Source organism: Bolinopsis microptera, chromosome 6 (assembly GCF_026151205.1).
Source record: "Bolinopsis microptera isolate Bmic1 chromosome 6, MBARI_Bmic_1.0, whole genome shotgun sequence".
NCBI lineage: Eukaryota > Metazoa > Ctenophora > Tentaculata > Lobata > Bolinopsidae > Bolinopsis > Bolinopsis microptera.
Genome location: NC_087077.1, coordinates 68,766 through 84,519, shown reverse-complemented (window position 1 = coordinate 84,519; position 15,754 = coordinate 68,766). Strand labels below are relative to the sequence as shown.

At 39.2% G+C, this 15,754-nt stretch overlaps 2 protein-coding genes across 2 annotated transcripts; both read right to left on the bottom strand.

Moving 5' to 3' along the window:
• Positions 1–6,471: 6,471 nt before the first annotated feature.
• LOC134816822 (phosphoacetylglucosamine mutase-like) lies at positions 6,472–10,412 on the bottom strand. Its single transcript, XM_063825813.1, has 6 exons — positions 10,237–10,412; positions 9,900–10,065; positions 9,248–9,388; positions 8,829–8,984; positions 7,041–7,178; positions 6,472–6,531 (listed from the first exon to the last, which is right to left on the bottom strand). Exons 1-6 carry the CDS (start codon positions 10,410–10,412, stop codon positions 6,472–6,474), a joined length of 837 nt encoding a protein of 278 aa, XP_063681883.1.
• Positions 10,413–12,097: 1,685 nt separating this feature from the next.
• LOC134816671 (UDP-N-acetylhexosamine pyrophosphorylase-like protein 1) lies at positions 12,098–14,822 on the bottom strand. The gene has a single exon (XM_063825623.1). The coding sequence runs from the start codon at positions 14,797–14,799 to the stop codon at positions 13,306–13,308; it is 1,494 nt and encodes a 497-aa protein (XP_063681693.1). The 5' UTR covers positions 14,800–14,822; the 3' UTR covers positions 12,098–13,305.
• Positions 14,823–15,754: the final 932 nt, after the last annotated feature.

Genomic DNA, 15,754 nt, shown 5'->3' with positions numbered 1-15,754 from the left:
ACTTCTTCAATATCTCCTTTACATACTTGGCAACAAAGACTCCAAGTGGGCTTTTATTCCCTCATCAGTTAAAATCAGCTCATCTGCTACTCCCATCGTGGGGATCAGATTCTCAGCTATGGGAGGGTTAGGTCTTAGATAGGACATTAAACAGCCGCAGGTGTAAAAGTGCTGCTGCCAGATATAGGAGGTGTACAAGTTTCCAGACAAAACTGTCGCCTTGAATGCTCCAATCGTGACAATTAACTCTCCCGATATTGTTGAGTTTCACTTTGATCTTCTGTTTAGTATTTTGCGAGCGGTGCAAAAACCTTACCAGTCGAATGTCGTCTCACTACAACCACAGCATCAGCTAAATGTCAAGTATACCGACCTCTTTATGGTATCAAGCAGAGCAGAGGAATGTCAATGACCATCTTATGAAGAGACCAGCGTTTTTCTTTGACAAATGACACTAGTATTCGATGGGTCCAATCGATATTTGCACAACTATGGCTGGTTTATAGGCATTCTGCCATGGGACCAGTGTATTGAGTTATCTTGCCTTTGGATGCGCTTCAAGACTATCATGGGACAATATCTTTCTAGTACCGTTTAGTAGCAAAGTGGGCGCAAACTCTTAGGGGGGCCCCTAGGGGCTTTCCAGGTTTTGGAGCGGAGTAAGGTATCCCCTCTGTGAAAGAAGGTATAGGTTTAGTGATGTGTAGTGACTGTAACGGGTCGCATGACTGTAAAAGTCAGTCGTTTAAGCCTCGAGGAAGATCGCAGGATTCCTAGTCTACGCTACTCTTTTATTCATGGCTACGACACTTTCAATTTTGGGACATGGAATGTTTGCGGTCTATCGACCAAATACAAGGCAACACTTGTTGCAGAGGACATCGACGATATAACTTTGACATTTTTAGCATTCGGAGACCAAGACACGTTGAATACATTGCTGAGAAACAACTCTCCCTGGACATCATCGGATTGTTTTTGTATGTTAGAGGACACGATAGACACGGGGGGGCATGGACTTGGGTTTTTATGTTTAACAAGCGTTTTTTGGAATGTATAGTATCTCATCATCAGATCAGTGACAGAGTTGTTTTATTATGGACTTTAATTTAAGGCTAAAGGGTGGATCAACACTGGTCGTATCAGAACTTGTTAATTGTTTACAGCCCTTACGAATCCAAGTCAGTTCAGAATCCCCGATTAGCAATCAATTTACGATGAGCTACTCGAGGCTATCAGTGTACCTGCTAGATTTGAGTATGGATGTTAGGCGACTTTAATGCCATTCTTGGCAAAAAGAAGCCTGTTGATGTAGAAAATGGTTTACATGGAATATTGTTGTCATTGTGTAGGGAGGAGGAATGAAAACGGTGAAAGGTTGCTACCACTTTCTCATGCTAATGGCCTGTTTGCTGCCAACACTTCATTCTCCCATAGCAAGCAGAACATTACCACACGGACTGGTTGGATTCGGGATCGAGCAACCAGGAAGCAGAGAGTAAACCTTTATTCCAACAGATTGACTTCATACTCTGCTGTCCAGAAGCAAGGCACTGCTAACTGACTGCCAGGTCATATGCAGGTACATAAAAGCACGCAGTGACACAAACTTGTTGTTATGCCAAGGCAGATTTTCGCAGCGCTTCATTTTGTACGGGTCGAGGCAGAGCATTTCAGAAGACTTATTAACCCAACAACTTGATGGATGCAAACAGGCCGCAAACAACAAATATCAGCAAGAACTCCGTCAGAAACTTGAGCAAACTGTATCAGCTCCTGTTTACCTCCAACAACAGGAACAGCAATTTGATTTACTTTTTGGTGAAGTTAAAAGAAGCTGCTGTTTCCACTTGGGTTTTCGCAAGCCCAGCGAAAGAGGAATCATTCCTTGGACTCGGCCGTACACGTGTCCGCAGAATTAGATACTGTCTGAAGAAAGGAAACAACTTTTACAACAACTGGAACAACAACGATACTACGAGACAGGAACAGCTCTCAGAGCTAAAATCAAACAGGCTCTCAAACGACATACTAAAAGGTTGAAAACATTGAGGAGTTGAGTTAGCAAATCAGCCTAGCTAACTCTATAGCCACCATAGACGAAGGACCGGAGAATGTTTTTGAAAGCTTGCTCGTAACTCAGGCAAACTGAAAAGGGTGCAGGCTCTGTGTCTGTTTCAACACTGACAACCAACTGTAGATAATGAACGAGACAAGGCTGAAATCATTAGCCAGTACTTCGAAGAACACCTACCACTGGACCTGACAGTGAACCCCATTAGAACCGGTCACAGGTACCCTAGGCCCCTCAAAAAAACCCCATTACAGTCGTTGCAGTTGAGCTTGCGGCCAGAACTCAAGAACGGAATAAGCTGTTGGACCGATGGGATCCCCAACGATTTTCTTCAAACACTCTCCTGAAATTTTTTTTCCACATTTGCAAAACTTACTAATCGATCTTTGAGCTCCATGAACATGTATCTCACTTTAAAAATATATATAATCTGGTATTTAGTTATCGGTTCACACTGATTGAAAGTCTATAAAAAACCCTCTTAAATTAAATATTAAAAACGTCTCAATAATGGATAATAGTCAACAATTTAAGAAATGATGGAATGTGCTAGCAAAATTTTCAAAGGAGTGGGACAATAATGTAGAAAGGAATCAAAAAGCAGTAGGTACCAGTTTCGTGAGCCAGTTTGGGCCTTAGCATCCAAAAGTTCGGGCATAAGCCACTTCCTACATAGTGTTTGAACAGACTGATCAAAGTTGGTTCAAACACGAGATTCCAGGTGAGAATGCTGAGAGGGTGGCGGAAGCTACCAGATCCCAGCAGATGACATACAGATATGGACCTTGAAGAAATCGGATGGTTTCCTTACCATGACCTGTAACGGAAAGGAAGTGTTCAAATACTTCTATCCTAAATATTGTGCGAATTTTATCAACTTCGACCCGATGTTCACGTTTCTAAAAACCACTGTAGCATTGGAGTATAGGATACTGCATGAAATTGGTAAGTTAAAAAATAATATTACAATTATCTTCCCATCTTCCTGCTGAAGAACTGGAATTGCTACAAATACTTATTTTTAGATCTAATTGTGTAGGTACTGTCACAGTGTGACAGTACCTACACTATTAGATGATCACACACATTTAGTAAAAAATAACAAAAAAGATCCTAGCATCAAACAATACCTTAAATATAAAATGATGGGGTAGTTCGCTGTTTATTAGTCTCATGATTGAAATACTGATAGTTGGATATATATATAATAATATATCCAACCGGATATATAACCAACTATCAGTAATACCTTAAATATAAAATAAAATAAATCAAATGTATTAAATAATAATAGAGAAGAGTATTTATAAACAGTAACTAGTATACCCTGGCAGGAACATGTTCCCCCGGTCAGTACTGGAGCACAGGAACAAGCCAATGTGAGAGCTGTGCTGCAGGAGAATACAGTGAGGGAGGAGAAGTAACCCAGTGTGATGCGTGTACGGGTGGTAAAACAGTGCTAGCAGGACAAGGAACCAGTCCTCAGGCTTGTAGATGGGGTAAGTAGAGTAGAGTAGAGTAAAGTAGAGTAGAGTAGAGTAGAGTAGAGTAGAGTAGAGTAGAGTAGAGTAGAGTAGAGTAGAGTAGAGTAGAGTAGAGTGGAGTAGAGTAGAGTAGAGTAGAGTAGAGTAGAGTAGAGTAGAGTATCAGTAGAGTATAGTAGAGTAGAATAGAGTAGAGTAGAGTAGAGTAGAGTAGAGTAGAGTAGAGTAGAGTAGAGTAGAGTAGAGTATCAGTAGAGTAGAGTAGAGTATCAGTAGAGTAGAGTAGAGTAGAGTAGAGTAGAGTAGAGTAGAGTAGAGTATCAGTAGAGTAGAGTATCAGTAGAATAGAGTAGAGTAGAGTAGAGTAGAGTAGAGTAGAGTAGAGTAGAGTAGAGTAGAGTAGAGTAGAGTAGAGTAGAGTAGAGTAGAGTAGAGTAGAGTAGAGTAGAGTAGAGTGGAGTGGAGTGGAGTAGAGTAGAGTAGAGTAGAGTAGAGTAGAGTAGAGTAGAGTAGAGTAGAGTAGAGTAGAGTAGAGTAGAGTAGAGTAGAGTAGAGTAGAGTAGAGTAGAGTAGAGTAGAGTAGAGCTATGCAGCAAGTTCTATTGGTAGGAGTAAAGAGGCGGGCCGGTGAGGAACTCAATGTTTGAGCTCTTCACTGATAGATCAGATTTTTTAATAGCTTACAAGTTAATTAAGTAAATTGAATTTATTAAGTTTATAACGAATTAGGTTAAATAACTAAATTAAAATATCAAAATGGTATTATTTCAGATGTGGAAGTAACCAATCTAGAAGTTCATGTTAGCACAGCGAGCATTCTAACTTGCACTGTAACTGGAATCCAAGATCCCGTCACAATCACTTGGTCAGGATCGACAGACTTTGGAGATGATTATACTCAAGAATTTGGGAAGATAACAGATTCAGGAAAACAGACAACAAAACTAGTTATCAGTGGGGATGTGGTAACTGAGGATAAAACATACACTTGTACGGTCACCGGTAAAGATCCAGAGGATCAACAGCAAGAGCTAGCTCAGCTGGAGGTGTATGGTAAGTGAAACTGAAATTATACACACAAGTTTTACTGTTCAATTCTTAAAAAATGGACAAATTAATTCGCTTTTTTTTAATTTCAGACGTTTACCCGATGCATTTTGAAACAAAAGCGGGTACGAATGCAACGATTGAGTGTTGGATAAGATCAAGAGGAATATTAATTTTAATGACGGTGGAATGGCTGACAAGCGGAGGCAACAGTATTGACCCAACAACGGTAGAACGTGATAACGAGCAGACGCAGTTTATGACTCTAGAGGTGGAGGGACACGATGTAGATCAGGATAAAACCTACACCTGCAGAGTAACTTCAGGAAAGTATCCCAACTCAACAAGTTCTGAAACAGATGTTCAACTGAATGTGTACGAGGTAACAACCTTCAGCGCTGAGGTTAAATCCGGTACAGACGCCATTATAACCTGTGAAATAGCGGGAATAACAAACCGAGTTTTCGTTTATTGGCTGGAACCTTCAGGTACTGTAATTTATGCGGACTCTAACAGTAACTACATTCCAAACTCTGGAACCTTGGATGGTGATAGGCAGACAGCTACTCTGGAGGTTAAAGGAGCTACAGAAGACACAACTTTCACTTGTAGAGTCATGTCTAGACCTATACCTAGACCTAGCTCGCCATATTCTGACACTGATGTCCAGATCACTGTTTATGGCTGTTCAAGGGACCCCAAACTCACTTTCACAGTCGGAGGGAAGCCTGTAGATAAAGTAAAGTTAGGAGACGCTGTGAGGGTGACATGTGCTCCAGGATACACACCATCTGGTCCCAACTCAGACACGACCACTACTGCAACCTGTGTAAAGGTTGATAGCATGCAGTTTCATGACACATCATTTGAATGTGATGACACAAACAGTTGCAGAGTAAAAGAACAACTGCCACCAGACCTGGACATTACACTAGCCCAAGATATGTGGGCGGATGGAGAAACTGGTGAAATAACATGGAAGTGTAAAGCAGGTTCTGTTAACATGACAGAGTGCAGCGAATGGAAGTGTAAAGTTGGAAAAGTCAAGTGTTTATCGATCGACAAACTCATCACGGAGATAGAATTCTGTAAGATTTGTCCACCAAAGACGTATCATGACTCAAGTAGGAGTATTTGTGAAAAGTGTCCAGTGGGCCACAAGTCTGGTTACGGGTTTGAAAAGTGCTTCAGTAAGTATATAATTAAATGTACTTTTGTTTAAGGTATATTTGGTATAGTATATAAAAAGTTGACGAAAGTTATCCACTGGTCTTAGCAGAAAACTCGTGTCTTTTCTATTTAAGTTTTCAGATGATCAGATTATAACGTCATGACAGTTGACAGCTATACAGCTATAAACTTATAACTTGTTATAAATCGAATCAAAATAAATTACTAATTTGTTCATCTGGTATCTTATAAGATGGCTATTTCACCCTCAAATTATGGTAATGTTTGTATCTAGGTGACTACAGAACAGGTGCCAATAATTTAAGGGTGAAGCCTAAATAGATAATTATTTAAACTAACAACCTTATCTGAGAATGGGATGATTTCCAGTAGTATTGTCATTAACCAGCTGTTACAAGCAGTGAAGATAAAACAATCTTCTGCTGCTTGTGACAGTAGTGTCAGGTACTGTAGGCAGATTGGAGGAGAGAAATCTGTAACAGTGAAAACATGAAGTACTAATCATGGGAAGAATTGGGAAGATGAAAATGTATCAAAGAAAAACTGAGAGGCTGTTTGGGAAACTGATAAACTTCTATCAAGATAAGGCCTTCATTCAATGATAAACAAGGAAAGGACTGAAGATAATTTTACCCCTTGTTTTATACTTTTATTTAAGACATTTAAAGCTGCAACTTAGTCTGAGATCTGAGATTTCTGAGTTCTGAGATTTCTGAGTTCTGAGATTTCTGAGTTCTGAAATTTCCGAGTACTGAGATTTTTCAAGTTCATTCAGCCATGAAATTGTTCATAGATATATGTAATTTTGTTGCGTGTAAGCATTCATCTGCATTCATGGTTATGATTATAATTTAAATTATTACTAGCTGGCTAGAATGTAACACAGTTATGATATATGTTAACTGTCAAAACACATTTAATGGATTCGGGAGCTTTCGTTTTATCAGACTTTTAGACAGTCGTAAAAAAATGAATTAAAAAATATAAACTGAGCTACATATTTATCAAACAGATGAAACGATTTCAAGATTTGATAGCATTTTGGCCTGACTTAGATCGAGCGCCGAGGCAGTCCTTCTGATAATCACGTGACCGGTCCAGATATCTAGTAATTATCATTTAACGAACTAATTAATAGCTCTTATTTATTCCTGTCCCATGGGACTAGGATCATATCACCAGAATGTAAAACTCTTTAAATATCCCTAAATCTCTCTAAAGTTAAGCCCTTTTAATTAATATACCTTAACAAAGTCAGCTCCACAGTTTTCGTTGAGTCTCCCAGTAGAACCATCATTACAGATAGTGATGTCGATATGATCGGATAGTAAAGGTGCTATGGTCCGCAGGGCAATAGCTCCCACCCCGTTAGCGCAGTCTACCTGAAACAACGGGCTAATTAAATAATCTATATTATATTATTTATAATACGTGTTGAAACCGTTAATATTAAAATTTATTATTATGAGAACGTGATCAATTCGAAAGACGGAACATTTTTGAAATTTATGACCGATTCTGTACATTTTGCAGTAATTACATCCTTTTCACTGCAAACCAAGCACGGTAGTCAACAGAGTGATTTTGATGATTTTTATTGAAAATAATATTTCAATTTACAAAATGGTGTTAATTAAAATACTCATCGGGTGGTAATTATTTTGAATCACAAACTTCAAAATTCTGCAAAAATGGATGCAAACAAAGATACGATAAGTCTGATTTTCCGATGTATGTAAACCGATTTTCTGATGTATAATATAAACCGAAAACACGAATTCACCATAGAATAAAAATATAACATCAATGAGTACAAAATCTAAAAATCATATTTAAATCAAAAATAAACCAGCTCTATGCTCTATGCATCTAATGGATAACGTATTATAAATAAACTATTAATTTCAGCAATGTTCTCTCTTAAAAAGGTCATCTGGCGCCCTGACAATCCTATCTCTTATCTCGCCAGCCAACTGTTCAGTGCTGGCCACTACCACTCTTCTCCGAGTCAGATCAAACTCTTCACCGGGTAGAGTGGATATCACTACTCCTCCTGCTTCACTTGCTATGACCACTGCTGCTGCCATGTCCCAGATGTGGAGCCCTTCTAACCAGAATCCGTCAACATTTCCTGAAACGAGAATTAAATTAGGGATACAAAATAATGTACAACAGAAAGACTTAATTTTGGGGGCTGATTTTGAAATCATAGTCATATTCCCTCAGCTCTGGATATGATTTTGGCTAATGCCACAAAATTTAAAACCCAATAGAAATTAAACTAGAAGTAAAAGTAGGTGTAAACTAACCAGCAGCAAGTTGGCAGATCATGATAGCGCTGCTCCCTCCCAGCCTGAGACCATGACAACACCCTTCTCTCTCCCCACTCACCCTCTGGATACTCTCCATACTCTCCCTCAACCCCATACCTTTACTTGGTATCACGTAGGTGGACACCAGCGCTCTATTCAGGGCTGTTGTTTCAGACACTCTGATAGGGCGGCCGTTCAGAGCCGCTCCAAAACCCCGCCTACCTGTGTAGAGATCCCTGAGTATTGGGCAGTAGATAACACCGAACTTGGAGGTCTTGTCCACGGTGAACCCTATACATATGCAACACTCGGGGTTACTGTGGACAAAGTTAGTTGTTCCATCTATTGGATCTACGATCCAAGTTCTGCGATTATCGAATATTGCTCCCTCCGAAGATTCCTCTCCGATTGTGTTATCAGAGGGATATTTTGTTCTTATCGCACTGAATATTGCTGCCTCGACTGCTTGGTCTGTTTTGGTGACAAGATCCGATCCGAATGATTTAGTCTCGATATCCTTGTTGGTGTGGAACGCGGGAGTGAACGTCTGGGATACTTCTTGGACTAGTTTAAGTGCAAACTCGTATTCTTCTTGGTACGCGAACTGCGCTGCCATAATTGTCTTAACCTAGCTGTTAAGAATATCACCCGTTAGATTTGATTTAATAGAGAAATTAAACGTCTTTAATTTACTATTTCCCATTATTAAACAAACCGAACCTTAATTGAGTGTTTCACATCATCCTTTCCATACAAATGTATAAAGCTGTCAGCAAAAGTCCGGTAGTAGTCCTGGAGAGTGTTAGGTTTGGAGATGTTGGTTTGCTTGACAATCCAATGTAGCTGGGGTGTGGTGCACACTCCGATGTTATGTACCTGTAATCAGACACGTGTCAGTAACCACGTGTCAGTAACCACGTGTCAGTAACCACGTGTCAGTAACCACGTGTCAGTAACCACGTGTTACATCCTTCTCGCCCACTAAGAGGAGTGGTACTCAGATAATTGAGATTAAAAACTCGGACCTGCACCTAAATTTCAATCACGTAGTACTTCAACTGTTTTGGATTACAAATTTAAATTCTTAAACGTGATTCAAAATATCTTATTCCACGGAGGAAATGGTCATAAAATCTTACCTTACATTGTAAATTTTCAGCGCCAGCAGTAACAGCAGCCACAATATCAGGTCCACTTTCCCGAGTGTCCCGTCCTACTACCAGTCTCCCACGTGAGCTCGTCAGGGTCACTTCCGCCTCATCAGAAAAGTCCTGCAGCACCTGGTGTACGTTTTGGTAAAATTGTTATTTTATATTTAATGTTCATATTATGTTCAAGGATTTACACTTTACAGTAGTTATATGTGGTGAGTACAATGTACACATAACGTAACATTGTGTATATTATAACTTTGTTGAATGTTGATACGTGCCCAATACGAAAATTTGATCGGCTGCAGAATTTTGCAAACATTATTTTGTTAATTTGATCAACAAAAAGAACTTGAAGTTCTTCTCCAATGACTGAAATTCAATCCATGTAATAATGAGTGCCACATCCTAGCAGACGTAGTGTAATGAATAAGTAGAACAAAGTCAAGTATCACCACACTTACGTTACAGATTAACGAACCGAAATTGATAGAAACAAACAAAGCACACCCACACCCACACCCACACCCACACCCACACCCACACCCACACCCACACCCACACCCACACCCACACCCACACCCACACCCACACCCACACCCACACCCACACCCACACCCACACCCACACCCATGCTAACCTCAACAAGAGAAGCAGAGTCAGTGTTTGACAGCTGAGTAGAGTAATGCTCCCACCTAGGCAGCAGCATTTCACCCTGGGGTTCCACCACTTTCAGACCATTATCTTCTGGTGGGTTGTGGGAGGCTGTCACCATCACTCCGATAGTTGCCTTCACTGATTTAGCTCTGATAATTAAATCTGGATAACTGCAAAGTAATTACTCCAACTGAATATCTTTGAATTCCTCGCAGATCTATTCGAAAAATTTGGGTGAATGCCTTGCACAAATGTTTTTCCCAATGCTCTTGATCAAATTTCTAGTACAAATAATCGAGAGCACATTGTATTATAATAACCTGAGGGCAGCGAGTAATCCCATTCTATAAGCAGCAGGAGGTAATATATCCGCTTTACACCGGAATCCAGCTGTTCCGTACGCGTACTTCACATCTGGGGGGATGTTGTAGTTGGAGGCAGTGGCCCGGACACTCTCTAGTGTAACCTCCAGAGGAGACACTCCGTCTCCAGACATTATCTGATCAGGTGAAGTGTTTAAACTTTTAAATTTGAGGTGTGGGTTTAAGTCGTGATATGACTTTTAAATTTCACGCCAAATGCCTTTGGATTTATGGAAGTGTGCAAGAGTTCACTCTATTGACTGCTTTTTGGGGTATTACAGTATGATAGGTTCTCATTTGGAAAACTGGGGCGTATCTTTATTTTTAACCTTATAACCTGTCAATGATTACCCTAAAACGTATCCAAGGCAAGCTAGATCAGTACACCGGTCCTACACAAAGTGCTTACAAGAGAGGTAGAAGTTGTGGCGATATAATTTGGTCTCAACGTATGCTAACCTCAGTGGTACTTAGAAAGCATTGGAGCTACCACAGAATGAGTATAGACATGTCAAGTGCCTTTGACACCATCAGCAGAGAAACAGTACTCAATGTTCTTGAAGATGCTGGCTGTACTAGTGATGAAATTAGGATGGTACGGCTCCTACTATCAAACACAGTGTTGAAAGTAAAAGTCAATAATACTGTATCAATTGAGTTCCAAAGCACAACTGGAGCATTTCAAGGAGATGCACTATCAGGTAATCTATTTACTGTTGTTGAAGCCGCTGCACTTATTCACCTCAGATCTGTACTCTCCCAAGTATCATCAACACCTTACCCAGTGAATCATCCAATCCCTAATCCTCCTATCTCAGAAGAATTCATGCCACTCGAAACAGGATACTCTGATGATATTGACTTTAATAACACTGAACTTGCTCCACTCAAAGAAATGCTTCCTATCGCTAAAGATATATTCCAGCAGTGGGACCTTCATATCAATTCTTCCAAGACTGAATTTGTCCATTTTTATTTAGCAGATCCTAAACCCACTGTTAAACGCAAGGTGATTGTTGGAAAAGTGTATAGAGGTGATGAAGAGTGGCGCTCTAACAAAACTTTAGGATCGTTGATGTGCACTGTTAAGGATATCAAGAATCGAATATTCCTTGGTAATGTTGCCTTTAGTAAATTTCAGAAAGTTTGGATGAAGAGCAAGATTTCAGTCCAAAGGAAGATCAAAATCTACGAGGCACAAGTAGTCTCTATTCTACTCTACAACTGCAACTCCTGGGCTGCACCACTAGCTTCGTTGAATGAACTTGATATTGCTCATCGCAAACACCTCCGAAGAATCCTCAACATCAGATGGCCTACTGGGGTTATTTCTAATGAGGCACTCTATGCTCGTTGTTATGTCACTCCCTTGTCTGTGAGAGTCTCTAAGTTTCGATGGAGAATGTTAGGACATATCTTAAGAGGACAGGAAGACTCACCAGCATACACCTCTATGTTATTTGCTATAAATTCTGATATTTTTATGGAAGGGAGACGGGGTAGACCATGTTTAAACTTATTAGATGTTATTAGAAAAGACTTGACTAGTAGAAATCTTGATATTAGACTTAAGAATTTGACTGATTTCGAAGACCTTAGATTTTTAGCTTTAGATAGGGAGGAGTGGAAGAAGTTAGAAGATGGTTGATGTTTTTGTTTTCTTTTTTATGCGTTTTGATATCTATAAGGTGCCTAGGATGCTCTTTTAAAGAGATATTTCGTACTTTGAAAGATTTACTACTACTACTATAAGTTATAAGGCTTAACTGGTCACATGTGATATACTCACTCTTACCACTTAAATCAATTAAACACAGTGTCTGCGGAAATATAATATAATGATTAATGAACTATGAACGAAATCAACTATGAAACACAGCATACACGTGCAAAGTTTTTAAAGATTAAACCGGTTTAGCTAAAATAAAATCATACTGTCTAATAAACTGGCCGAAATTAATTTGAAATATCTTGAACTATTAACGAAACTTTTAACATACTGTATTAAGACTTATTATTATAGAGTTTGTAAACCAATCATGATTCTATTTTATGATTTCAATTATTGCAGCCATTATAATTTATATTTTTTCAGTCTAATTATCAATCAAATTGTAACGATGACCTCGCTGTAACTTAATATAACGATTTTTCATATTCTCAATTCAATAGCAAAGTTACTTGTTTGATTAAATTAACAACGAATTGAATGCAGCTTTAATAATTATTGGTGACCATGGTCTTAAAATCTCCAGATGAAAATTATATATTTTGAAAATCAATTATTTCTTGAATTTACTTAAACAATGGCAAAAAATCAACAAACGATCATATTTATATGCCCATAAAAGAAACCATTTTCTGAGTAATCATGCACTACTCAACTGAAATTTCCGAGCACGAAGAGAGAAAAAAGTGAGGCCAAACTTTCACGACAGTAATGAACAAATATAGTTTCACGCAAATTTGTTTTCTCATTTAGATATAAATAATCTTTGGGAGGGTAGAATACCGGCCAATCTAATCAATCCGAGTAGATAAACCATGCATGACAAATGATATTTGTTAAGTGCAAGTGTAAGGTGTGAAGACTGCTTGTGAAGTTTATTAATTAACAAAATGAACTTTTGTTTCAAATTTATATCATACATACTATTACAACAGGTTCTAAGAATCTGATATTTATTCAATCGGAGATTTAAACATTAAATTACAAATATTATTGATTAAAGGTTCGTCAGCTCCTTAAGTTGAACATGTAACATAACACTACAGCATATTGTGATGATTCTCAGCTATTAAATCCTCTAGCTACCTTGATATTCTACACGAATTACGCATTCTAACTAGTTGCAACATACTGATCTGGGAAAATGAGTGATCGTTTAAGTAAAATGTTCATCAGTTTCATCGCTGCCACACAAAATCATTGCAAAGACTTATATTAACCCTAAGGCTTGTTCCGAAAAAAATCAATCATCGGTAAAACGACTATTATATAACACTACAATTCAAGTGAGCTCCTTCTCAAAGCTTGCTGTGTAACCCATTTGTACCGGTGTGTCCGTTGTGGTAACCATTTTTGTGTGTCACTTCAAGATGTAAAGGCAAACTGAAAAATTTGTCCTTGACTAAATCTTCAAGGTTTTCACCAGTACAGCTCACCAAGGGTGAGATCTCACATAGTCCTTCATTTTTGAAAGTTCCCCCAGCTCTGATGATCCATCTCTTGTGTTGATTGGAAAGGTCCTCCAAGCATGTCTGAGGTGAGCATTTTGGGGCTCCAGGAGGATTCTTGAGAGGAGAAAATTCTTCGTTTCTGGCTACCTCGAGAACGGTGAACTTCTCTGAGAACTGGAATACATCAAACACAAACTTCTCCATCTTGATACCATTGATCTCGGTTGGCAGAACTCTTTCTCCTGAACTGTTGATAGTTGGAATTTTCTTTCTAGCAACATGATGAATGAGTTGGGATTCTTTTCCCTCAATCACTTTTGTTAGAAAACTAGTTGTGAAATAATGATTGCATATGTTTCCTTGAGAGAATAATAATTTTCCTTCACTGTCAACCATATTAGCGGTCTCCTTTGAAATTTCGCTATATTCTACAACTTTCCAGGTCCCATTACATTCACAAATAACACCAACAGCTTCAGTGGGGTATGCTTTGCTCACTACTTTTGCACCACAATCCGATTGTCGATCAAGGCAGCATCCAATGAAAAGTGGATCAGGGACTTTGTTTAAAATGTTATCAACACAATAACAATGTACGCTCCTGACACCCTTTTTGAGCATGTCCTGCAGCACCCCTTCATTTCCCATGGACCTATACAGATCACCATTACCACCTGGTGCTCTAGCGATCGAAAACTTGCTGTCCATTATCACTTTTCCATCAAGAGATAAACAAGGTATCATTTCTTGTTCAAAGAAGATGATATTTTCTTCAGACAAACCAAACCATCCATTAGATTTGAAGTAGTCAACAGTGGCTTTCTTTGTATGTTCACTGGTCATTATGTACCATCTAATAGCTTTGGAGGATCCGTACATTTCAGCTGCCAATTGTTCTTGCTTACGTACACGCTCAGCCTGTAATTGATATAAACACTTGCCACTTTGCAATCCAACATTGTACATTCCCTTAGGATAAGGGACACCAAGACGTGTACCCTGACCACCAGCCATTAGAAGCAGAGCAACTTTCCCTTCACTTATCTCTTTCAGCCCTCGGTTAGTCCACTTTTCATTGATCTTATTTGAAATGAATACACTTTCACATGCATCAGGGGGTAGTGGCTTGAGATAATCCTCTTTTCCAGGTGCAGAGAGTTCCTTTTGCATACATCTTTTAAAGCTCTTCAGATGATTGGTAAAATCAATCGACTGTATATCTCGATAAAGATCATCTTTTTGATCTGATGATAGGTCTTCCCAGTGAGCTAAAAGATGTTCCTGGCCATGTGCAGCCAAGGATGACTTCAAGATTGCAATGTCTTCATCAGTAAAAGTCATCCTTGGAAGGAACTCTGAAGAATGATAATTTAAGAATATAGATTTTACTTGATCTTGCTACCAACAAATGAAAAGCTGGCATATTGAAATAAGCAAATCAAATATCATTTCATTTCAACTTGTATTTTAATAGGTATCGTGCATTATCTATGACTAGCAATTCCCTGCGCAGACTGCAATTCTTATTTCTGATAATGGTGTACTGCCAGAATATAGAATAAATCAAATCAAATAATAACCCTTGACAAAAGACAAATCAGGTAAGAGAGGGACTTCATGGATAAGGTTTCCTTAAAATTACTTAGAGGGCAAGTTCTTAGAGGGCAGTGGCGTAACGTAGCCTGTTGGCGCCCCTGCCAAAAATGCGCCCCCCCCCCCCCCCCCCCCCCTGTTGGCGCCCCCTCCCCTTTTGGCGCCCCTCCCTAAAATTGAACAAATTAGGTCATTTTAGAGGATAAGCTGGTAAAATCTCTAAAAATGTGTGTTTCCAGAGCAAAACACACAGTTTTGCTAGTACCTCAGTTAAGTTTTTCAAAATTGTCCCACATTCAAACAACGATTTTGCCCCTTAAGATGGCGCCCCCCCCCCCCCCCCCCCCTCCCCACACAGCGGGGTCAGCGGGGCCCTTCGTTACGCCACTGGAGGAGGCTAGCACACTAAAACGAATATTTTTTCTAAAGCAGAATTTTAAAATAAGTTTGCAACTTCAGAAGGAGAAACTTGGACCTGTCTAGATATTAATAAATCATCTTGATCTGATAGAGTAAAACTAAACTGGCTACGTCTGCAGCATGATCTGCACAACATAGGCAGGCTGTCAATTTGCAGCTTAAATGATATATTTGACAGTATTGATGGAGCAACCATGCCCTATGTCATAAATGAACAGGAATTAATTGTCATTGAAAGGAATTAAGGATTCATATCAAGAGCTACTTGAACACTATTGTTTTA